The following is a 25,205-nucleotide window of genomic DNA, read 5'->3' on the forward strand; positions in this document are numbered from 1 at the left end:
GCCAGAACTCCTTTTCTATATAGTCTGTTTAAAATCTAACTGGAGATGGTGCATTTTCTACATAGGTTCTCCGCATGGGGTCACTCTTCAGTTGATAAAAAAATTTAATCTCTACCCAAAACCGCATTTACTGACACGGCATGGTTTTTGCGCATGGGATGTGGATATTTTAATATCAGAAGAGGCTAGGAGAGCTTTAATTTAGAGAAATCAGCTCATTTTTAGTTGTAAGTAATGCCTGTCTGTTACGTGTTCATCTTTTCAAAGTATTCACTCTATGTATTACAGGTATCAATTCAATTGTAGCCATTGCATCGTACACAGGATATAACCAGGAAGACTCTGTCATCATGAACCGTTCTGCTGTTGATAGAGGCTTTTTCAGGTTTGAATATTTTTTTTTTTAAAGTTTTGGAACTGTTTGAAAATAAGTAGTGTACTGAGTTGTCCAGAGGCTCAAGAAAAGTTCATCTTAAACTGGAAGGTATCCTTAAAAGGCAGCAGAACAAAAACGGTGAATGTGTATCTTAGCAAACCTCAGTGAGTTCATTCTTTGTTTGACTTGCCAGGAAGGCAGAGTGGTCTTATTTATTATGTTAATTGCTCTTTTTGTGCTGGTTAAATTAAATGATATTCTGAGTCTTTGCATGACTTGCCAATCACATGAACTCCTTAATGTCAATATTGCAGCACTGTAATAAAATATTTAGTAGCATGACAGTTACTAACTGGTGAGGATTGGCATGTTCTTCTCCTTAGTAGGAACTGCTGTTGAGACAACTTGCAACTGATATGTCTGTGCGTTATTGCTATTGCTAGTTCTTAGGTGGCTGTATAACCTTGACTGGTCAATTGGTTTCTGGCTTTGTTCATTTTCTTTTGTCTGAGTTGCACCTAAGAAGTGTGTGCCTGCTGTCTTGCATCTGCTACCTTCTAATGTAGAATATGTATGGGACTATTACATTTTTAAGGCTTATATGGAACTTTTATAGAACCTTCTGTGTTCATGGGAGCTATTAAATGTGAACAATATTTATCTTAAAGGTTGTGGTTTTGGTATGCTAGCAAATAAGGTAGCAAACAGAAACCCTCAAAGGCCCAGAAAGAAGCTCATATAAATTGAAACATTTCCACCGAAACTCTGAGTTGAGTATTGAGTGTGGCATTGCAAGGTATCAGAAGTGAAAGTGCTTGCAAAATGGCAGATTTAAGGAAAAAAAGCCATACGAGATTGATACGATGAAGATATGAATTGTCCTCAAGAATAGTAACTGCTTTTGAGATGTCAGGCAGATTGGAAGATCTCCATAGTTCATCAAAAATAAGCATGTTATCAATAGGTATTTTGGAAGTGTCCAAAAAGTGACCACTAAGATGCTAATCTGAAACTTTTTTTTTCTTTTCTTTCCTTCTTTTTTTTTTCCCCACTCCTTAGTGACAGTTAGATTAACCGGACTTTAAAGTTGTTTGGCTTGTGAATGTTATTTGTTTTCAGTAACAGTAGCCACAATATGCGTTAAAATGGTGGTTTTAATGAAATTGAGATGTACATATTAAGAAAAATTATACTGTTTTACAGAGAAGGCTTTGTAACTTTGTTTCAGATCTGTGTTTTATCGGTCCTACAAAGAGCAAGAGTCCAAAAAAGGATATGACCAAGAGGAAGTTTTTGAGAAGCCTACACGTGAAACTTGCCAAGGTAAGATACAAAAGTATATTGAGACAGAGTTTGTTAAGCATTTGTGGGGAAGGTTGTTGTTGAACTGATTCAGTCTTTATTTTGGGACGTGTAAAGTAGCCAAAATGTCTGTGTTAATAGCAAAATGCATCAGCTTTAGACATTTTTTAGCAGCAGGCTGGTTGAATTTCCATAAAACATCAAAGTCAATATGTTACAACGTGTGGAGATCTTTTTTTTTTTTTTCCTTCCCCCCAAGGTATGAGACATGCAATCTATGACAAACTCGATGATGATGGCTTAATAGCACCTGGGGTGCGTGTGTCTGGGGATGATGTCATCATTGGCAAAACAGTAACGCTACCAGAAAACGAAGATGAACTGGAAAGCACTAACAGACGCTTCACAAAGAGAGACTGTAGCACTTTTCTGCGAACTAGTGAGACTGGTATTGTAGATCAGGTCATGGTAACGCTTAACCAGGAAGGATACAAGTTCTGCAAGATTAGGGTGAGCACCAACATGTATGTGTTTTCTACTTAATCGTTTTTGCTCTGTATCTAATTTACCAGTTAATGTTTTCTTGTGGCTTTAAGGTACGTTCTGTAAGAATCCCACAATAGGAGATAAATTTGCCAGCAGGCATGGTCAGAAAGGAACCTGTGGTATCCAGTACCGGCAAGAGGTAGTGATTTCATTTTTCTTTTTTTTTTCTTTTCTTCCTCCTTAACATTTCAGCTTTGATCTTTTTAGTATTGTAACTGCTGTGAGTCATCTGTAGAATATCTACTAGGGTGCAATATATAGACTTAAGTTTAGCTAGACTGTATTCAGAATGGGACACAACTCTTCCTTACATAGTACTTCAGGGCCCTTGAAATGCCTTAAAAGGATTTAATTTGAATCTATGGACTGCTTTTCTTAAAGCTGGTATTTTGGGAAGTACTGACTGTCTGTTTCTCTGCTGTAGGATATGCCCTTCACTTGTGAAGGCATCACACCTGATATAATTATCAACCCCCATGCCATCCCTTCCCGGATGACCATTGGTCACTTGATTGAATGTCTTCAGGGGAAGGTAAGAAGAATGTTTTATGCTGTGTGCCTAAGGAATATGAATTTATATATATATATATATATATATATATATATATATATATACACACACATATATATTATATATATATATAATAAGTTTGTTTTAAAGATACTACTGCCTGGTAATTATTAATGCAGTTTTTTTTTAAATAAAAAGTTCTTCATTTATGTAATAGCACATGCAAGTTTGTTGGAGGACCTACAATCCTGTAAATTTTGTCCAGCGAGTCAGATGAGTATACTAATCTGTTGCTTTTATTCCAAATGTTTCCTGTAACCTAGAAAAAGGAGTAATGATATTATTGATACTGTATATTTTTGAAAATCTCAGCTATAGAATTTTGCAGCTGATAAACAAAGCAGGATGCAGCGCTATCATGGGTGTTGAATCTCAGGTTCTGGCATTAAGAGCTAAAATTGTTTGAAATGTGTTGTTTGATCAGTTTTTGAGAAATCTTACAAGTTTCTGCAAATCTCTTCTCTGTAGGTGTCGGCAAACAAGGGAGAAATTGGTGATGCTACACCATTTAATGATGCTGTCAACGTGCAGAAGATTTCCAATCTTTTATCAGATTATGGTTATCATCTAAGAGGAAATGAGGTATAATCAAAATATGATTTCATAGTAACTTTTTAATATATGTTTGGACGGTAAGGCTTATGTTTCAGTGATTGTATTGACTACCTTAGGTCCTCTACAATGGCTTCACTGGTCGAAAAATCACATCACAGATCTTTATTGGTCCGACATATTATCAGCGGTTGAAGCACATGGTAGATGACAAAATCCATTCTCGTGCAAGAGGGCCAATCCAGATACTTAACAGACAGCCCATGGAAGGCAGATCTCGGTAAGGATGTTTATTTTCTGTATAGTGTTTTGTTTTGGTTTTCCCCCCAAGTCCTTAGCCCTAAAAATTAGCTGCCTAATTAACTGATTTTTCTGTGTAGAGGAGCCCACACTAGAGGAGTTCATCCGGCAGGAACTGTGGCCAGTTCATGTTTGAACAAAGAGAACTTTTCTGAGATAGAAGAAAATTAATGCACAGATTTACTTGTACCTTGGAATATTACTGTTTATTTCTGTCAAGTTACATTTTCTAGCAACTGATGTATTTTGCCAGTGAACTCAAGTTCTTTTATCTTTTTTTCTTGTCTCCAGTGATGGTGGCCTTCGTTTTGGAGAAATGGAACGAGATTGCCAAATTGCTCATGGAGCAGCCCAGTTCTTGAGAGAGAGATTGTTTGAAGCTTCCGACCCGTATCAAGTCCATGTATGTAACCTCTGTGGGATTATGGCAATCGCAAACACCAGGACTCACACCTATGAATGCCGGGGATGCCGCAATAAAACGCAGGTAGGTGTGGGCTTAATCAGGATGTTTTAAGAAACACCAGAACAATTGCTGTTTTAGTTTCCTAAATACTTAAGTGTTCGTAGTGTCCTAGTTGATTTGGATGTTTCCTTACTCATGTTATAGTGTTGGCTTGTCCCTCGGCAGGAAATGCTGTTCAAATATTTTGCAGTGCAGAGATCTTAAGAGTAAACAGTCAGAGAGCTTATTTTTAGAATAAGCAGTAAATCTCAGAATTGCAGGAATTTACGGTTGTCGCTCTTGTGATTGTTCCCATGGAGCTATTTTATGCCTGTGAGCAGGGTTCCCATAGGAGGTCTTTTGCATCGCACTTTTAAAGAAGTATTATTTATAGCATATGTTCTTTTTTTAATTATTATTTACAGTGACAGCATGTGCTTGGTTACAGAGTTATGTCAAGGCAGAGTGACAGCAGAGATTAAAAATAGTTGACTTAACTAGGCTCGGTGGTGTGCTGGGAATTGACTGTTGCACCTCTAACCATGACATTGGGGTTACTGAAGAGATGGGTGCTGGAAATCTTAACTGTAGTTACTGCACAACATGCATGCTTTGCTATGCATGTTGCCTTGTTAAATGGCTTTTGTTTTTTAGAACCCATCCCTTGGCTGCAATTTTTATATCTAAAAAATGAATTCTGCATAGTTGTTTTGTAGCCTCTGCAGATTGTCTCAGCTTCCCTCTTGCTTTGGTACTGTCTTTAAGCAATTCTTGTTAAATGCTTTCAGATTCACCTTTGAGCTAAAAAGGTGACAAATTATTTGTGTACTTATTTGTGTGACGGAAGCTGATGATTTAGAAGTGCTCATCACAAGTCTTTTGAAATCTTTTCCCAGATATCTTTGGTTCGAATGCCCTACGCCTGCAAACTCCTCTTCCAAGAACTGATGTCTATGAGTATTGCACCTCGTATGATGAGTGTTTAGCCTTTAAAAGTTTTTTTTGTCATTTTTTCAAAAAATGTGAGACTGAAATGTTTAGGTTTTGTTTCATTTGGTTTTAGGTCGCATTTAAAATAGTTTTACTCATCTGCCACGTGCTGTTCAAAATCATGTTTATTTCCTGTAAATAGAATTAAAGTTTGTAGTCAAACTTGTGAATCTCTTTATTTGTATATCTGCAAAAGAAGTGTGCAAGCAAATTGGTAATCAAAGAATAAAGGAAGTAAGAGAATGATTAGTGAGCTAGAAAAAGTCAGAAGTTGGGGCTTTCCAAAATACTGACTTAAAACTGTGCATAAGTGAAAGTCCTCACATCACAGCTCTGCACCATCATCTGTGGAAAAACAAAAACATGTTATGCTGCACCCTGTATCAAGGTGTAATGCCACAGCTTCGGCAGTAGCACAGGAGTGAGTTTTCTGATGTCTTAGCTGAGCATGAGACCTTATAAATCTGTTCTGACCTTCTTTCCTTCCCTCCCTACTGTAGGCCTCCAGCTGGAAGGGGGGTGGTAATAGATAGTGTTTCTCTGTGCTGACATCACCTGGAAACTCCCTAGGCATGTAGAGTGAAGCTAGGCAGAAGCCTGTTATATCTGACAGCGTGCTCCGTTACTATTCCCAACTTCCTCTTAAGTTATTATCGATTGCCAGCTTATGGCTTAGCTACAGCATGCATACTTGAGATCTTTGCTATAGCTGAAAAGAAACAGCTGTAGGGTGTATGCATAGAATTAGAACTCCTGGCTCTACACAGGACCACACAAAGATTAAATCATATGTTTGAGAGTGTTGTCCAAATGCTTCTTGAAATCCATTGATATCCTTGGGAAGCCTGTTCCAGTGCCCAGCTCTCTAACATGTCAAGGTCTCTCTGCAAGGCCTCTTTAACCTTGACTGAGTCAGCAGCTCCTCCCAATTTAGTGATGTCTGCAAACTTATTCAGTATACCTTCAAGTCCTACATTTAAGTCATTTATGAAACATTAAAGAAAACTGACCCTAAAATGGAGCCCTGGGGAACCTTACTAGTGACTAGCTGCCAGCCTGATGTAACCCAATTTACTACAACCCTTTGAGCCTGCCTCATGAGCCAGCTGTTCACCCATTGTACTAGGTAGTTGGGGTAGCTGGATGGTGGACATTTTGTCCAGAAGGCTACTGTGAGAAACAGTATTAAAGCTTTACTGAAATCCAAAAGGATTACATGAACTATTTTCCCTTCTTCTACTAGATGAGTGACCTTGTCATAAAAGGAAAGTACGTTTGTTAAGCAGGAGCCTCATGTTGGCTATGACTGTTGTACAAGTGTTGCTGCTCATGGTATAACTCAGTAAAACTCAATTTCATTCTCATTCATAAGAGTGATGTTTGAAAAGAGAGGCTTTTAGCTAGTCTCTATGCTAAAGGTTTCTACGCTGAGAGTGATTCTGGGATTCATTTTATGCTGTTATCTCAATGCCAGATGCTGTTAATATTCTCCTGAAGTCTTTCAGCTATTCCGAGATACAAGGATCCAGTTTTGTCATCCTGATAAAGCCACTAGAATTTAAACTAAGAATTATGTCCAAGAGAGGACGTGGGGGTGCTTGAAGTCTCTCCTGTGTGTCTTGGTGATGGTTATGCCAAGCCTGCTCCTAGGTGAGATGGGCAGGTTTAGAAAAGCCTTCCAAGAACATTGTAAGGATACAAAGTAAGGTCTGGAAAGCCAATGAAAGCTGCTTTGTAAAAAAACAACCCAAAGCTGCTTTTCATATGGCATCTTGATCTCCAGTACCTTAGAGCTCTTGGGGTTATTTGACAATCCCTTGAGAACCCTAGCAGCTGAGATTTCCTGAGTGTGTTTTGCCAAACCTAGTGCATGTTAATCTGATATTTCTAGTATGTTTTTTTTTTTTTTCCAGAAAGCATTAAACAGAGGTGGTCCTTCTGTATCAAATAACTAACTAAACTGTTAGGGGAAGGCTGTTGAATATTTAGCCAGGCTACCTACCTTTGTTCAGGGCTATGTCATTCAGAGTTTCCACAACATGGATTTTTGCAGAAGCTGTTGCCTCTCCTTTGGCATTTGATGCATGACACTCATATTCTCCTTCATCTTCTTTGCTCAGAGGAGATATCTAGGGAAAGAAACATCCCTCAGTATGTAAGTATGAAAAGGCAGAGGTACTTCTGTCTTAAGGGATCTATTATAACTCGTTAATTTCTTGAGCTATAATGAGATGAACAGAATGGATGAAGTATCAGTTAACCCTTACAGACCACACTGCATGATTTCTTCTGTCTGCTCTAAATAGTTTGGTTCAGATTGTGGTGTTTTTTTCCAGTCAGGTTTGGGACAAGCCACTCCTGGAATTCAGCCTAGCTTTCTTCTGCTTTGCTAGGCCAGACTGAGTGGGTTCTAACACTCGCTCCTTTTCTTTTAGTGCCTACTTAGTCCAGAGATGTGTCAGAGCACTGCACGCTTGACAAGGAAATGGAGGCAGGAAGACAAATCCTTCCTGGAACATGCTGCATCCAGTCTGTTAGTTCTGCAGGATTGCAGGCTCAGACTGTTCCCTCTCCCTGTTTTCACCCCTGCTTTGGCAAGTGGTGCAGGAGCCACTCCCCTGACCTGTGCTCCCCAGCTGCTGGCTTCCCTGCAGCTGGGAGCCATCAGACTTGCAAATGGATGCAACTCCATTACAGGGAGGCACAGCAGCTCCCTCTGGCTTCCCTACTGCTTCCCTCTGAAGCACGGCACTTGCTCAATAGACTGCAGGAACTCCTCTGCCTTAGGAAGCCTCTTGAATGACAGCTGCTGGCTTCTGCACTGTGCTCTTCTGAGGCAGATGATGTGCTTCATCGGGGCAAGGAGAGTTGCTAAGTCTGTAAGATCTCCTCAGATGTGAGTTTTCTTAGGGGTGCCCTGCCCTCTGTACTGATTACTTCCTAGTCGTGGAGAGGGCTTCTTTCCCACTACTGGCAGCGGTAAAGTAATGGCATACAGAAAGGAGATCTTTTATCTAAGTCGTACTTTCTCTGATCATAGAATGCATGCTTCTACTCCATGCTAGATAGAGGTGAGATGGGAGGCAGCAACTACCCTTACCCTTCAGGTCTAACTCCCACAGGTTTGTTTTCTTCTAAATGCCCTGTCCATTGCCACATGCCTTCTGCATTGCTCTTTGTTCACGGGTTGTTTGCAAACTGTGCTATACTAGTGTTTGTGCGCCTCTCTGCATACGTGAGATACTTACCAGTACCCAGCCAGTCACTTCGTGTTTCTCAGGGCCACCTCGGGTCTGAATAGCCAGATTTTCCCGGTCACCAGGCAGAAGCTCCATTCTCTGGACACCATATTGTCCCCTAATGATCTAAACAGAAAGATAGAAAGGTTTGAAGATTTGCAGGCTTATTTATGTTAGAATTTGTTACGACCACGCCTGCACACAGACAAGACCAACACTAGTTTTCTATGAATATATTTTGCGCAGCAGCAGTGTTTTTCTAGTGCTGGCATTTCACCTTATCCTCCGTGTATTGCAGCTCCAGCATCTGCTCTAGGACTGTATTCCCCTTGCCTCAGTGGGAATGGGTAGAGCAGCACCGCTTTCTGGTGTGCCTAGTGCTGGGTACTGGGGCATGCAAACATGCGCTGCGCTGACTTTGTCTCACAGAACACGTGTGTGCTCCCACAGGAAGAGTTTAACCCATGAAATGATACCTCTGCTGAACAAGGCCATAAAGCAAAGCAGCACTGGCAGTGTAAATACAACATCTGTTTGTAAAGGAGCAGAAAATGCTGCTGGATTGTATGCTAACTCAAGAGTTTCCTCTGGGACCCTACAAATAGGGCGTGCTGTCTCAGAATAGTGACCTTTGGGCCAATCTATTTTTTCCTCTACAGCATTTTTAGTGTAGTATTGTTTCAGCTTAATTTTAAGACCTCTCCGAAGTGTCCACAAACTTCTGGCATTTGAAGAGGCTACAGAGGCTGTGCAGTGGCTCGCAGTCCTGTGGCTAAGACCCTCTGTGCTCAAGATCGGCTCCTGCCCTAAGCCGGGTGTTACCAGTGAGCTGCCAGCTATCGGAAATAAGTGCCCAATGTCGCAGCAGTGCTTGATGCTGGGGGAGCTGTGTCCAGCTGCCTCAGCGTCACTGCAATCAGCGAGTGAAAACAGGTCAAGGGACATTCTCCACATACTCTGAATACCAGGCGCTACCAGGAAAAACACAAGTCCTGTTCCGTACTGGGGTCAATAAACGTTTAAAAAAGTGATGACTAAAGATTAAGCAAAGCCAGATGGCTGGGGCTGGCCAGAACTGCACAGATGGGAGAACTCAACGAAGACGGGTGTTTCTAGGGAAGGATTTCTTATGACTTGGTCCTGTTACTTACCAGGCAGTTCCAGTTATCTCAACTTTGCTAGACCCAAAAAGGTCCTAGCAAGGCTCTTACCTTGTTCCAGATGAGGACAGGAGTTGGAATGCCCATGACTTCGCAGCTCAGGTAGATCTGTGCTCCTGTCACGTTCCATATGTCCTTAGGAGGGGTCACGATGGAGGGTCCTGCAAAGAGGCAGAAACACTTCTAAGCACTGGGTGACTGCAAGACCTTTTAAGTGGGGCCAGTCATTTCTGATGGGTTTTGAGGATGAGGTGAGGGGGCCACCTGCTATGAGCAAAGCATGCAGGACTCACGTCACAGCACTTCTCTCACCAAAGCTGCATCCAATCTTAAACTGTTCAGTTCTGAGCAGTTCAGGCCATCAGTCCAGTTACTTGCAAGACTGAGAATCACAGAATCACAGAATGGTTTGGGTTGGAAGGTACTTTAAAGAGCATCTTATTCCAACCTTCCCACCCTGCCATGGGCAGAGACACCTTCCAGTAGACCAGCTTGCTCAAAGCCCCATGAAGCCTGGCCTTAAACACTTGCAGGGATAAGATATCCACAACTTCTGGGCAGCCTGTCCCAGTGACTTGCCAACCTGAGTAAAAAATTTCTTCCTTACATCTAGATCTACCCTCTTTTAGTTTACAGCCATTATTCCCTGTTCTATCACTACACTCCCTGACAAAGAGTCCATCCCGAGACCTTGCACTTGGTCGTGAGCCTCATGAGATTCACAGAGGCCCACCACTCAAGCCTGTTAAGTTTCCTCTGGATGGCATCCCGTCCCTCCTGCGTGTTGACTGCACCACACAGCTTGTACCACCTCAGCAAACTTGCTGAGGGTGCACTCAATTTCACTGTCCACGTCACCAACAAAGATGTTACATAGTGCCGGTCCCAATACTGACCCCTGAGGAACACCACTTGTCACTGATCACAACTTAGCCATTGACCACAACTCTTTGAGTGTGAACGTCAAGCCAATTCCTTACCCACTGAGTGGTCCACCCATCAAATCCATGTCTCTCCACTTCAGAGACAAGGATATCACGGGGGACAACACCAAATGCTTTGCACAAGTCCAGGTAGATGACATCAGTTACTCTTCCCCCATCCACCAATGCTGTAACCCTGGAGTGGAAGGCCAACAGATTTGTCAGGCAAATCCGAGGTTAGAGGTAAGGCAGCATTTGTATTCTACTATCTTGGGGACCATGCAGGACTTCATGAACTGCTGCTGCCTTTGCTCACCATGTGGCCACCAAGTGCAACTTCGACACAACTAGCATGGAGGAGAGGACTCCCCCATACAAACACTCCCCAGGAGACAGAGAGGTCCCAATCACTCTCCCTCGCTGCATAGAGCTTGGCCAGCTTTGCAACACCCTTTTCCCAGGCATGATTTTAGTATGCAAAAGTTTGTAGCAGTTGGCTAGCAGAATTCAATGCTATCTGTGTGCAACAGTCAACCAGAGAAGGCTGGCTGTGGAGGGTGCCAGAGCCCTCATGGGGAATCTGGGAGGGGATCAGGTGAATGCAGATCTCCAGTTTCCCCAGGGAGTTGTTTCCAAAGCCAGATGTGAGCAGAGCTGTTTTGCAGATCTGGCTGGAGATGTTTATCCTTCAGGCACGAAAATGTCAAAGACACAACCCTTATTCCATTTAGGGAAGAATGGCATTTCTGATTAGTCCCTCTTTAGTAGAGGAACCACGGCTGCTTTGCAAAATGTGGCTATTCATTTCCTACCATAGGAAGTGCAGAACAAAGGAAGACATAGTGTTTATTTCCACTTATTGATAGCTTGAAGAACGTAGATGATTTTCCCCTTCTGCCCTAAAGAGGTAGGCAGTAATGGGAAACAGGCTCCCATTAGACTTCACCAGGACAAGTCATTTCCAGTGCAAACAAGAGACCCTGACGCAGCCTGTTGCTGCTGGCTATGTTTGCTCACAGACCATGGCTCCTTCTGGGGTCCTGAACATGCACCGATCTCAGCTGTACCCTACTCTGCAGCCCTCCTGCAGATGTTGGGGGAACAGGTTTCTGGTGCATCCCAGCACACCGACATCTTCTAGCAGACAGCTGAGGTCTTTTTTTTTTTGCTGCTGGGGATCAAGGGGCAGATCCACACCAGCCAGAAGACATCAGCCATCCCTGTGTCTCAGCACAAGGGATGCCAAGGTGGCTCCCCATTGCTGAGCAGCTGCTGTGACCCCAGAGAAGTGTTTGCTCTTCTCTTCCAAGACCTCCCCGTTCAGGGGTAACTGTACACAACCTGTTTGTGGGAAGCCACGAAGAGCCTTGGGTGGCTGCAGCCCATGCCCTCCCTTACAGACATATCCCATTCCTCCTGATTTTATCAGGAGGGAGCAGCACAGAAGCACGGGAGCTATCTGTGCAGCCCTGGGGGGTAGTTAAAACCACACCTCATGATGAGTAAGGGCCAGGTACCAGGTCTCCTCACAAATATTATAACCCATTTGTACAGAACTGATGCCATCTGCTGAGAAATTAAATTAAGCAGTGTTTCATTGCATGTATTAACCTGTTGCTGGTTGTGCTGCTGCAGACATTGACTCTTGTGGCCAGGTGTGGCATTCCGGAGTCGCAGTACCCTTTCCAACACGCAAGGGACTTTTTTGCTGGAGTTATCATTGCTCCAAGCAGCCAAAAGCAGGGCTGCACCTCCAGGCAGCAGCACACACAAGCCTGCACTCTCAACACCACCCTGCTGTATAAACATAGCACAGTGCAGAGGAATTATCCCTGGAGCACATCGCTGCGTGAAGCACTGCCAGACCCCTGCACAGCAGCAAGGACTGGTCTAGCTCACGCTATAGGCTCTCATAACCAGGCCACTTCAGGTCACACACTGCTTTCCAGCCCCTGAATGGCCATTTCCTGAGGAGCTCTGCCATTGTTTTCCTTAAACAATATGCTATGTCCCTTAAACAATAAGGTGCTTGGCAGTTCCGGTGGTACCTGGATGTCTCTAGGCTCTTTAGCTCACCCCCACACCCTGCAAGCACCTCCCAGGGATATGTGTGATTGTAGCCTGTTGCTGTAAGCTTCTGCTCCTCAAACTGCAAGATGCCCTTCTGGGGAAGGGGCAGGAAGGAATACGCTCATCCCCTTAGGACACCCTCCTCTTTATCACCAATTGCTTGGGGTCTCCACGAGGCAGGAAAAACACAGCTGCCCAAAAATGGCCACAATCTCCCACTGCAGAAAAGGAGAGGTCCTGAGTTGTATATTAAAAGCCTGGCAGACTTTAAAGCACTGTTATGCTCTTACCAGATCTGTCTCAATTCTCCCCTGACTGCAAACTGGCAATATTCACCACACCACTAAATCCAGCTGACACTGAGTCTGGCCCTGTATCACTGCCATACTTATTATGGACATGGAGTGGAAAGGAGCCAGCAAGGCAAACTGATGCACCAAGTATTGGCTCACCCTGTGAATCCAGGTCATACCAGTATTTTTCTGTAGCAGCAGCTGGCAGGGAAAAAGAGAGGAGTCATTTCAGCTCCTATTTAGGGTGAGGAAAAATTGTTTATCTCCCCTGGAAAAGGGCATCACCAGCACAGCTTCACAGCTAAGCTCTGGCTGGCTTGGGGCTGCAGCCAAAGCATGGTGAGCATTTGGCCATTATGAGGCAGCACCACGCTCGGGACGTACTTTTTGATCTAATAACAAGGAATGTGAGAATCTGGCTGCAAAATGAACTGGAAACGTTCACAGGCCTCTGTCTCTATCTGACGCAGCCCTGAGACCACGACGGAACACACATCCTGAAAGATGCAAGTGTCATGGGAAGAGTCAGTTCGGTCCCCTGGGATCTTTTACTTTAATCCAGACTTCCAAAACTCTAGAGTTGGGCTTTTTCCTCCACTAAAAATAAATGAGAAAGGCCAACAAATTTTAAGTAAAATCACAACAGACCACAGCAATACAACAGTAGCTAGACCCCCATAACATCGTGATCTCTCCCACAAACCCCCCCAAGTAGCTTCTACCCTGGAGATGGGCAGGGAACGTGGGAACCTGCAACAACAGGAGATGCCTGAGCCTTCCTGGGAATTCAGATGATGTGTGCACATTCCGCCTTGCAAGTGACCCCTCCCGTTCAGGGGACCTTGTGTAGGGAGCAAGGCCACCACGCGTTGTTCAGTAGAACTGGAAACAAGCCTACCCCTTACAGAGCAAAAGAGTTGATTTCAGACAGCAAGAATCCTCTCTGGCTCTCATCTTACATCCTGCATCCTAAAGGTCGTGCTGCTCTAGTTGCAGCACTGCCCACAAAGGGGAACCTTTCTCTGCTTCCTTTGGGCTGGTTACTTGCAGGTTGTACCTGCTTATGAAAATGGTCACCAAGAGCAGAATCCAGCCCCAGATGACAGAGACATCAACCTGGCTGAGCGGTCTCTGCTCCCTGCCAGAGACTGACCCAGGGGCCCTACGATGTTTGGGGTTTCCCTCGTGGTACTTGCCCTGAATGTGCAGAAGCTTTGACAGGACACCGCAGACTGTTGACAGAGATCAGCTGCTCTCCACAGGCACTTCCCAGCTGCTCCGCCCACTGTTTGTAAGACAAATAGCTCTCCCTGGCCAGGAAAGGGGCTTATTTACAGAGACAGTGTGCTCATTCACCTGGGAGAGGAGCCTGAATATGGCAGGCTTGTTTTTTCCTGCAGATCACAAGGAGCCGACAGTCTGTATTGTGTCAGCAGTCAGAGAGGAGTTACTGTTTAGTTGCTTTTCTGCCAAAGCAGCATGTGGCAGAGCCCGTGACTTCCTCTGTGAGGCTACCAGTTAGCATACTCGTCCCAGGTACCTCTTCTCTGCTCACCACGCTGAGATGCCAGACCGCTGCCTGTCAGCTCCCAGCCCACCCACATGCCCCCTGCTCACACCGCAAGGATGGTCCATCACAGCTCGGGGTTAGCTGCTCCTAGCTGATCTCTCTGTGGTGTTCAGGCCCACAGCCCTTCCCCTTGGGAACACAGACATGTCTACAACCACGGAGGGTGAAGCATCTGGTCACAGTGGAGGCAAAACCACCCTGCCCCACATCGCGAGAAGCTGCTCTGAGCTCAGGGAGAACAGACTGTGAGGCCGCCACGCCTACACAGAAGCCTCAAAAATTGTTTTCCCAGGAATGACAACATCACAGGAACACCTTAAAAATCACATGCTTTTCAACACAGAGCAATTCAGCCTTTTCAATTCTTGGTCTTCCATGGCAAGTGCCAACAATCTTGTCAGAAAGCAGAGATCACATGTGCAGGCAGGCTGGGCCTCAGCAGGGAATCCAGTCAGAGACACTCCCTCTTCCTGCATGCTTCTGCCTCTGAACAAAACATCCAAATTCTTTAAGACTAAAGGACCCAGGCTTCATTAAAGCACGCACACACAAATCATATACCAGCAAGCAACAACTCCTTTGATAAAATCAAAGAGGTTGCAGGTAGGTAACTACAGACAAAACCAGGCCCAGCACTAAGCACCACTGGGTAGGCTGTGGCACTCGGGGGCGTGTGTATGAAGTCCTGACCAGAAAAATATCAAGAAGTGTACTACATGCTGAAGCTTGCGTGGGTGTCAGCCTGGTTCCCAGCCAGCCTTCCCGAGGGCCGCACTGCCTTGTTGCAGCCCCAGATAGAACACAGACTGGAAAAACTCAGACAACAAATCAAAGCAAAAGCTAGACAGTTTTCACCTACTCAGGCTCTGGCAAGCCTGGCTACAGACCCACTACAGTCTCTTAAATCGCTGGGAAAGTATTTTCCCTTCAAAATTGCTTTATATGGAGAAGGGGAAACCTTCTGTAAGCAGCGCCTGCTAATTCTACCCTAGAGGCCCTTAGCCGCTCCTTCCCAAGGCAAAGCTCTGAGAGGCAACAGCGGGTGGGAAGTATGAGCAGTGTCTGTCTGCCCTTCCCCACGTTCCCTCTCAGTTGCTCTCAGACTTCATCAGCCCAATGATTCTCAGCCACTGTGACAGACTGAGGTGTCCCAGGGGCTGGAACACCTGCCATGGATCTCCTGCTTTCCATCCCACCAGACTCAGCACGGAGCACAGACTGATACAGCCAAGAAGGCCAACAGCATCCTGGTTTGTATCAGAAGTAGTGCAGCCAGCAGGAGCAGGGAGGTGATCATCCCCCTGTACTCTGCTCTGGTGAGGCCACACCCTGAGCACTGTGTTCAGCTTTGGGCCCCTCACTACAAAAAGGAAACAGAAGTGCTGGAGTGTGTCCAAAGAAGGGCTATGAAGTTTGCAAAGGGTCTAGAGAACAAGTCTTGTGAGGAGCAGCTGAGGGAACTGGACTTACTTAGCATAACAAAAAGGAAGCTCAGGGGAGATACCTTACTGCTCTATACAACTACCTCAAAGGAGGCTGTAAAGAGGTGGAGGTCGGTCTCTTCTCCAACGAACAATATTATTGCAACAAGCAACGGCACAAGAGGAAATGGCCTCGAGTGGTACCAGGGGAGGTGAAGAAACACTTCTTCACTGAAAGGGTTGTGAGGCATTAGAACAGGCTGCCCAGGGAAGTGGTTGAGTCAGCATCCCTGGAGGTATTCAGAAGATGTGCGGCTGTGGTGCTTAGGGATATGGTTTAGCGGTAGACTTGGCAGTGCTAGGTTAATGGTTGGACTTGATTATCTCAGAGGTCTTTTCCAGCCTAAACGAGTCTATGATTCAATGATGCTAATATAGAGACCCTGGGCATGACCTTTATGTGGCTCCATATCAGTCCTGCTTAGTAGTTCACACCTAGGGTAGAAGGGTTGGGGGTGGAATTACTGCCAAGAAGAAAACCTTAATCCATTTTTCACCTAACGAACAGGATGATGGGGCTGCACTGGCTCCAGTGATACACTCAGAGAAATGGCTTCAATTCTGCATGCCTCATGCCACGTACAGTACCTTGCTGCATTCAGCATCCTAAATGCAATGCAAATTTTGAAGCTGAAGTAATGGGTAGGCCAGTGTGGCTGAGGTCACTCTGAAGCCCAATTGCAAGCTTATAACCAAACTTGGCTCTGGAAACAGCAAAAGGTGCCTGTGCTCCCTGTTGCATGAAGGGGAAAGACCAAGACCTCTGAATAGACAAGAAACAGGCCTTGCTAACAGAGTGCCATAAGCCAATGTCTAACAACTGCCTTACCCTTTCCCCCTCTCTTGTCAGTCTCTCGTGTGCTGTCCCCAGTGTCAAACATACATCAGCATTCTGCAAACACCTTTGCTGCTTCACAGCCATGGCCTGATGTGTATTTGTTTTTTATCCTAGACCCGTTTGGACAAGCTCTATCAAGAAACTTCTTTACTCCCTCTCCTCCTGGCCTTGGCTTCCCCTCTTCTCTCTGTGTGACCTTGGCTATTTTACTGAGAAAGCTGTCATTATGGCAGGAGGACTGCAAGCTAACGCAAGGCAAGATAAGGGCTAAACAGTAGCTCAGTGTCTGTCTGCTAAGGACAGGAGAACGTGCTCAGCCCAGTATTTCATTCATCCCAGCTTCATCATAGCACACCACCCAGTGCTGCTCCCTTTAGCGTGCCAATAGCAAAGAGTTGCAAAAAGCACTAGGGTATGTTTGTGGCAGTGCACTGCAACAAGATGGGAGAACTAGGAGACAGCTCCATTAACCATCTGTTGAGGATGCCCCTGTCAGTAATCAGGGCTTGCAAGCCACAGGCTAAGCTTTTTTGGTGCCATACAGCATGCTAAGATGATGCAGGACATGCTGTAGAGCAGAAAGGACCTGGCTTCTGCATAAAGCAAAATACAGGCTTGCCTCCTTCCAAAAGCTTTTTTGTTAGGGAGATGTGAAGCAGGAAAGAGTATGAAAAGCTTGCACTGTGAGAGCTGGGAGACATGGAAACTAGGCATGGCAGCATTTATTCATGCTAAAGCAAGCAGGGCTTTCAGAAGTCCAACCTGATTAGACTTATTACTTGATAATCTCCTATTTAGTATGAGCCTCAATGAACCTCAGCCCAACAATGGATTAAATTCCTTTTAATTTTTTTTTTAAACACAGCATGCCTTTCCAAGAGCAGAAAAAACAAACATGGAGAGGAATTTGCTGATCCAAAGTCATTCCTTCCTAGTGAATTCTAATTTTCTACAATGACTGTGAATGAAGACAAGTAAAAAATACAGGATCTCCTTGGATAGTGGAAGTGTTGCAGAGTCCCAGGTATACTGGTGCTTTCCTAGAAGCGTGCCAGTGAACATGCTCTGAGCTGTTGAGTACTATATTAAACAGCTTCCCTGATAAGATCTTAGCACAGTAACCATAAAAACTCAAACCGTATTAAGCTCCAGTGAACCAGAAGACTTTTCACATAACTAAATGCATTTTAAAGGGAAATTAAGGACCTACGCTACAACAGTGGAAAAACCCAAGGTTGTAGATGGTTTTTAAAAACACAAGCATAAAACTCCAGCCATGAAAACTCAAAATCCCATGTGCTGGAAAAGCAAGGGGCATACCGAACCCCACTGCATCCCTGCACTATGTTCCATGTATTTGCCCCTGGTGCTGTCAGTCTCCACAAGAAACTGACAGCCGTGATCCTACATCTGTCAGCTCATTTTTAAGTCCTGTAGACAGCAGAGAAAGCTTGCATCCACCTTCTCCTGAGCCCCAGAGCTGGCAGTAGTCACCCTAACAAAACAAAACAAACAGAAACTTTCTAGGAGGGATGCTCCCTGGGCTTCTGGCAAGCCAAAAACTCACCCCTCTGGGGGACAGCTCAGCTCCACCGACTGGGATATCCCCAAACCATACATTCTTTAGTGCTGGTTATAGTCAGGTTTAAAAGAATTTCTCTCCTGGTCCTACTTGGCCTAAATTTTCCTATACAAAGGCCTGCTGGCTCACCCAAGGTATCTTCCCTCCAGGTAGAATCACAGAATCATTAAGGTTGGAAAAGACCTCCAAGATTATCTGGTCCAACCATCACTCCACCACCAATGTCACCCACTAAACCATGTCCCTAAGCACCACGTCCAACCTTTCCTTGAACACCCCCAGGGACGGTGACTCCACCACCTCCCTGGGCAACCCCTTCCAATGCCTGACTGCTCTTTCAGAGAAGAATGTCTCCTAATTCCCAATCTGAACCTCCCCTGGCACAACTTGAGGCCATTCCCTCTAGTCCTATCACTAGTTACCTGCGAGAAGAGGCCGACCCCCAGCTCCCCACAGCTTCCTTTCAGCTAGTTATAGAGAGTAATAAGGTCTCCCCTGAGCCTCCTCTTCTCCAGACTAAACACCCCCAGCTTCCTCAGCTGCTCCTCACAGGACTTGTGCTCCAGGCCCTTCACCAGCTTCGTAGCCCTTCTCTGGACACGCTCCAGGGCCTCGATGTCCTTCTTTGTAGTGAGGGGCCCAAAGCTGAACACAGTGCTCGAGGTGCGGTCTCACCAGAACAGAGCACAGGGGGACGATCACCTCCCTGCTCCTGCTGGCTGCACTATTCCTGATACAAGCCAGGATGCCCTTGGACTTCTTGGCCACCTGGGCACACTGCTGGCTCATGTTCAGGTGAGCATCAATCAGTACCCCCAGATCCTTTTCCTCTGCACAGCTTTCCAGCTGTGTTCAAACACATCTAAACAAAACCACTGTGGAGGCTGAAGGAGGGGGCAGGCACTTCCTTGGAAGCGCTGCAGCCTGTGGGATGGGCCAAACCCCTGCACGTTCCCAATGCTGGGAAAGGACTTCCACGGGAAAACTGAGATGCAAGCCATGTTCAGATCAATATTATAAAGCAAGCTCCTTGGTATGCTGGCATACCTACCCTCCACCCAGAGAGGCCCCGAGTTTCTACCTCCATGAAGTATTTGTAGCTAGGTACAAACCAGCACCGATTTCCTGACAGTAAAACACTGTTCTCTGATGTCCACCAAGAGCTGCTTTGTGTTACACTGTGTCTGTGCAAGAATGGGAAATTGGCTTCTATGTGGGATGGAGAAGGGATTGTAAAATAAAGACAAAGCTTTGACAGTCATGGCAAAGCAACCTGGAGACCCAAACCCTGTTGGAACAAGTATCAGGGATTTTAAACCACAAGGCCCTTGGGCTGTAATAAGGCACCTTCAGTATTTCCAGCAGTCACAACATGCTCCTTGAAGCAGGTATCTGCTGGTAGCTAATGATAAGGGTAACTCAGGAAGATCTGTCCCTGCTTGCATTGTTTGAGCAAGAAGCGTGTGCCTGGTATTTATCAGCTCAGAAAGATCATCAAGCAAAAAAAAACTTGTATCTTTTTGATGGAAGTTGGTACTTTGAGGGTTTGTTCTGCCTGTCTTGAGCCGAGTGATGCGACTCTAATTTCTTGTGGCAGGGGGCTTTGCGTGACACTAGGTACCACAGTCATTCTGCCTTGGACCTTGGCTACCTGTAAACAGGTATGCATGAATAGTGCATGCACTAAAAAATTAAATTCAGTCAAAATTTAAAGAAGCCACCAATTCTGTGAAAGTCTCTTCTTAGCATCCATGCACGCCAGGGTGACGCCATCTGAGTGGCCACAGAGGTCAGCTCCCTGGCTGGCACCAAGGCCTATCCTCACGCCATGGGGAACACTGGAGTTAGCACACCTGATTTCCTGTGCCTGTCCCGCCGGCAGGCTTCTGGTTTGTCTGTGGGCCTGTCCTCACTGCCAGAGCTGGCAGCAGACCCCAGCGTAGCTATTAATATGAACGGGCAGAGAGCAAAGAGCAAATAAATCCAATCCATTTAAAGGCAATGCTGGAAAACTTCACCACATTCATCTCCTGCACGGCCTCAGGACTGGGATTAGTTACAAAGGGGCACGGGTAAGGAAGAAGTGTGGTAGCAGCTCCCTGACAGAGTGGGACAAACTCAGAGACATCTGAGAGTGCTCATGAGGGCACAGCACGAGGAGCACCATGGTGTCACTGGCTGCTCATCCCCAGCAAATGCACGCCCTGACTACACAGCAATGGGAGCAGCCGTGCGGCATCAAAGAGTTGGGAATCTCTCCGTGGGCTCCCCAGCCATCAAGAATGTCTCTTCTTCAGCCCTTCTCAGTGGTCCTGCCCTTGTGCAACCCACCCCAGCAAAAGCTGGCTGGATCCTCGCACCTGCCAAGTACCGGTATGAAGCGGGTTATTTCCATCCTTTCAAACTCTTCTCAAGCAACTTCCTTCGCCCTCCAGTTGGAATTTTTGGCTGCTCTGGAAATACCAATATCGGTTCCCTTTGTTTTTGTACAAAGGACATAGGCAACAGATTAGAGAGGTCTGGAAAACAAGCAGAAGAAAGAGAATCCCGAGGAAAGATCTAAGCAAATTAGGTAAAGCCAAGGAATGGCTCATTGCTTATGCTATTTAACAACAAAGAAACATCCAGGTTGTTCCCAGTTGTTGGACAGTACCTCTTAGCAAGCAAAAACTGCAGAGCATTGCACAGGAAACCATGTGACAGGCACTATAAACAATATAGAAAGCGCAGCTGGACTTGTATTTTGTTGACTTTATCAAACAGCATTTTAATGAACTTTTTTTTATCCCCCTGGAAATTAATCTATTAAAAAATGTGTGCCCCTTAAGTACTATTTTGCATGTTAAGCCTTATGTAATTTCCTCTAAAATTAGTTCTTTTCTTCTAGGTTGCTTTGTAATCTCTCCAATAGTCTCTCTGAATTCCAGTGTAAGTATACAAGTGGTACTTCCTGTGCATTTTAACTTCTGGGACATTTTGTTGGACACTACTGTGCAAATTGACCTTTATCACGCAAAAAAATTGGCCACATGACAGAGACAAAAGTTTGCTCTGTAATGCTTCTCTCAGTTAAAGTAGGAATAGGATCCCCAGCCATTTAAGTGCCTGTGGCTTATCACCATGTCTCAGAGCATGTGTTTTAAGGCAGAAGAAGAGGCTGTGGTAAGATTCACTCCCACCCTCCTTGGGAGGTGAAATTTGGGCTAACAGTTGCATGAATGAAGAAAAGGCGGCATTAGACCTACTTGCACCTATCTGTGTCCTGTCTCCTGCCTTTCTGCCCCCTCTTAGCATGCTGCAGAGCTAGGGTGGGTGAAGAGGAGCATCTAATCATTCCCAGATGCATTCCTTTCTTCTGCTGTATGCCCCATCTCCAGCTGCCTCCCTTCCTGCTGATGACAATGAAGGCCAACAGCAGTCACAGCTCTCCATTTCCTCCTGCCCAGGACGAGCTTTCAAATAGGATGTACAAACAAGCAAAGCTAAACCAAAACAAGCCCTCCCTGTTACACCTAAACAAAACAAAACAAAAAACAAAAACTGAACAGTCAGGACCTGCTGCTCTAAACATGCTTTTCTGGACCTCTTCTCAGACTTGAATGGCTGCTCTCTGTTGTCCCCAAAGGACACAAGCCTGATAGACCACAGACTGCATGCTAGAAATGCATGCTTTTTTTTTTTTTTCCTTTAAGAAATCCAGAAAAGTAGATCTCCCATCTGGAAAGATTTGTTCTGCTGCAGAAATGGGCAGTGAGACCTTTGTTCCATGTACCCGTGCTAATGCTCTACTGAGTATGCAGTAGAGCAGTCTTCTCCCATGCTAACTTGCTTTGATTCTCAGTATATTGTTCCCTCTAGGAGTTAATACTGTAACACAGTATTTCCAGCTAACATCTAAATCTGACGTTTTGCACAAGGTTTGTCAAAAGTGACACAGGGCATTTAAGCAGCAACCCAATCCTTAACTAACCTTTACTACTTTCCTTGGGAGTTTCAGAAACATTGCTTTTCAAGATATACTTGGCTCGAGTTGTGGGAAAAAAAGAGAATGAGGAGGGGGAGGTTGTCACCCTCCACATACTGTGCTTCTAAAATTACTCCTCTACCAAAACGGTACTGGTGCTGAAATATTGCCCTTGAGACGTTCAGTAAATGGTTGGTATGTCATGCTGCCTCCCCTGGCTTCCTGGCAAAATCCACTCCCCTAACTGCCTGGCTCAAGCTCCACAGTAGAACCATTTCTTTCTAGAGCACTGTCCCTAAGCAAAAGCTTGGGAAGAACTGAGCTCCTGCTAGGATGCAACCCCTATCAGAAATGTTGCGAGTACAAACTGCTATGTGTGATTCAGAGGAATGCCACCACCTGCTTTAATTGCAAACCAAAGTAAGCCAGTGACAATAACATTGGCTCTGAATTTCTGTGACTTTTCATATCCGTTCAATCAGAACATTTCTCTTTCTCACTGCTTGCAAACTTCCTCTGCCAAATCCTGCTCTGGATGGCTCATCCCCTTTGTCACAGCATCCTAACTCGTACGCCACAGGCAAAGTATCTACGACTGAAAAGCAGGGCTTTGTGGTTCCACCCCAGCTGAAAACCAAGGAAGACTGACTACATTTCTTTGTATTTTTGGGGCTTGTCTGAAGTCTTACACCAAATTTAGGCAGCTTCACATGACTGGGCCTCCTTCTCAAATCCATTTAAGGTGGTTTTATAACTATTATATTTTCTCTTCCTTTTCTGTCCTATTAAGCTGTCTTTATCTCAACCCACGAGCTTCTAAATTTTTTTTGGTTTTTCTGCTTCAATTCTTTCCCCCAGTCTAATAAACCAGCGTTACAGAGCACAGCAACATGATAACATTAAACCAGCCCCCAGAGGTGAACAGCACAACACAGAAAACATGCACTAAGTAATGTGCTACACAACGCAATTCTGAGACCAAACACAACAAACCCAAAAGCAAAAAAAAACAACCCACAACATTGTGATCTGCAACTATTAAACTGATCTAATGCTTTTAACAGTCTTGTTTTAAGATGACCTGGTCAGATATGTTGTTGTCTCAACCCTTTGGGCCCCACACTGGTTACAAAAAGGATGGTTGTGGCTTAACCCAGTAGGCACTAAGCACCACACAGCCGTTCTCCCCCATTCCCCAGTGGGATGAGGGAGAGCATTGAAGCAAAAAAAAAAAAAGTAAAAGGTCATGGGTTGAGATAAACACAGCCTAGTAGGACAGAAAATGAAGGGAAAATAATAATAATAAAAAGAATATATAAAGCAAGTGACGCACAATGTAATTGCTCACCACCTGCTGACCAATGCCCAGCTCCTGCTGACCGATGTCCAGCTTGATCCCAAGCAGCGGCACACCCACCCAGGCCAACCACCCCATATAATTGTTCAGCATGATCCCATATGATATGGAATATCCCTTTGGCCAGTTGGGGTCAGCTTCTGGTGCACCCCCAGTCTCCTTGCTGGCAGGGCAGAAAAGTCCTTGGTGCTATGCAAACACTGCTCTGCAACAGCTAAAAACATCAGTGTATTATCGCCACTATTCTCATCAAAAATCCAGAACATAGCCCCTGCGAAGGAAATAAGCTCTGTCCCAGCCAAAACCATGCCACGTTCCTAAAGCTCCATCTACAAGCACATAAACTACCCAGCACGAGATGCCCTCAGGAAGCAGATGCGGCTGTCTGATCTCAAGCAGCAGGTAGCTACAGGAGGAGGACAATCCCTTGGGCATCCTTACGCATACCGAGGTGCTTGATGTTAATTTCTATTTACTGCGCACCAGTGGTGTGGCTAGGCACAGCTGCGAAGCAACACTTGTTAGTTTCTCCTGATGGATTCAGGCAAGGGACTCAGGGTCCCGGGCCGCGCCCTGAGCCGTCACAGAGCTGCTGGAAGAAGCCGGATGATAAAAACAAGCCGCCTCCTCCCGAGAGGCGCTGCCCGCACCGCCCCGTTACCGCGACCCCGCACCTTGCTCGCAGGCTCCCTTGCTGCGCTGGGTGATGGCCGGCTCCCCGCGGCTCTGTGCCCGCAGGCTGGCGGCTCGGAGCTGGCAGCCGCTGCCGTAGGTCAACCCGTCGCTGCCGCACACCGGGTAGCGGCTCTTGCACAGGCACACGCCCACCGGGGCAGCGGTGCCGGAGAGGGCAGCGGGGCCAGCGCCCGGCTCCGGGCCGCCCTTGGCCTTGCGGCGCTTGCGGCTCTTCACGCACTCGAGCCCGGCGGCGCAGCGCCCCCCGCCAAAGCCGCCGCACGCCTCGCCCTCGCCGCGCCCGCACTGCCAGCAGCAGCCGCAGGCGTCCCGCACCCGCCCCAGCGGGCAGCCCCGCGGCGGCAGCGCCGGGCACCGCGCCGCCTCGCACGGCCCGCAGCCCCCCGATGCCGCCGCCGCGGAGACGGAGAGGGCGGGCGCCAGCAGCGCCGCCACCAGCAGCAGCACCGCGGACGGCATCGCGGCACGGCGCCGCCTTCCCCCGGCACCGGCTTAAGCCGCGGCCGGGGAAACTCCTCCCTCGGCGGCGGCCGGCCCCTCAGCGCCGCCGGCCCCCCGCTCGGCCCCGGCCCCCTGGTGCTGGCCCGGCGGCTCCTCGGGGCCGCCGCCATTTTGGGGGCCGCCCTGACAGGGGCTGCGTGAGGGGGCCCGGTGGGTTGGTTTCCTGCAAGAATGGGGGAAAGAGAGAAAAGCGGAGCTGCCGGGTGTCTCGTCATGCTTGGGACAACGTTCTCTGCCTCTGTCTGCTGCCACTTCGCTGGCACATCCTCCGCGGGATGCAAAAATGCCTTGGGGTCAGAGTGGTACAAGCCCTGGTGCCTCTTGGGCAGCAAAGCAGAGGAAAGGCAGTGGCAAACCTTTCTGACCTGCAGTCAGTGGTGTGCTTGGCAGGAAGAAAACGTAGTGGAAAGGGGAAGGGAAGGGGAAGGGAAGGGGAAGGGGAAGGGAAG

At 46.3% G+C, this 25,205-nt stretch overlaps 2 protein-coding genes across 2 annotated transcripts in view; one reads left to right on the plus strand and one right to left on the minus strand.

The window, feature by feature from the left end:
• Positions 1–5,238, plus strand: part of POLR2B (RNA polymerase II subunit B) — a 17,382-nt gene extending 12,144 nt beyond the window's left edge. The window contains 10 exon segments of the mRNA XM_040555175.1: positions 289–385; positions 1,605–1,699; positions 1,938–2,188; positions 2,275–2,296; positions 2,299–2,363; positions 2,649–2,756; positions 3,264–3,377; positions 3,467–3,627; positions 3,939–4,134; positions 4,989–5,238. Of these exon segments, the coding sequence (XP_040411109.1) occupies positions 289–385; positions 1,605–1,699; positions 1,938–2,188; positions 2,275–2,296; positions 2,299–2,363; positions 2,649–2,756; positions 3,264–3,377; positions 3,467–3,627; positions 3,939–4,134; positions 4,989–5,078 (1,199 nt within the window). The 3' untranslated portion in view covers positions 5,079–5,238.
• On the minus strand, positions 5,190–24,731 carry IGFBP7 (insulin like growth factor binding protein 7). The gene is made up of 5 exons (XM_040555179.1): positions 24,234–24,731; positions 9,533–9,642; positions 8,331–8,447; positions 7,085–7,211; positions 5,190–5,427 (listed from the first exon to the last, which is right to left on the minus strand). The coding sequence occupies exons 1-5, from the start codon at positions 24,712–24,714 to the stop codon at positions 5,408–5,410; spliced, it is 855 nt and encodes a 284-aa protein (XP_040411113.1). The 5' UTR covers positions 24,715–24,731; the 3' UTR covers positions 5,190–5,407.
• Positions 24,732–25,205: the final 474 nt, after the last annotated feature.

This window comes from Cygnus olor, chromosome 4 (genome assembly GCF_009769625.2).
Source record: "Cygnus olor isolate bCygOlo1 chromosome 4, bCygOlo1.pri.v2, whole genome shotgun sequence".
Lineage (NCBI taxonomy): Eukaryota > Metazoa > Chordata > Aves > Anseriformes > Anatidae > Cygnus > Cygnus olor.

Excerpts from the sequence above, each read along its gene's own strand:
- IGFBP7 (XM_040555179.1), bottom strand. The coding sequence starts at position 24,714 with ATGCCGTCCGCGGTGCTGCTGCTGGTGGCGGCGCTGCTGGCGCCCGCC. Across the intron at positions 8,448-9,532 it reads CTGTCCTCATCTGGAACAAG|ATCATTAGGGGACAATATGG; the intron begins GTAAGAGCCTTG and ends CTTTCTGTTTAG. Across the intron at positions 7,212-8,330 it reads AAGTGACTGGCTGGGTACTG|ATATCTCCTCTGAGCAAAGA; the intron begins GTAAGTATCTCA and ends TTCTTTCCCTAG.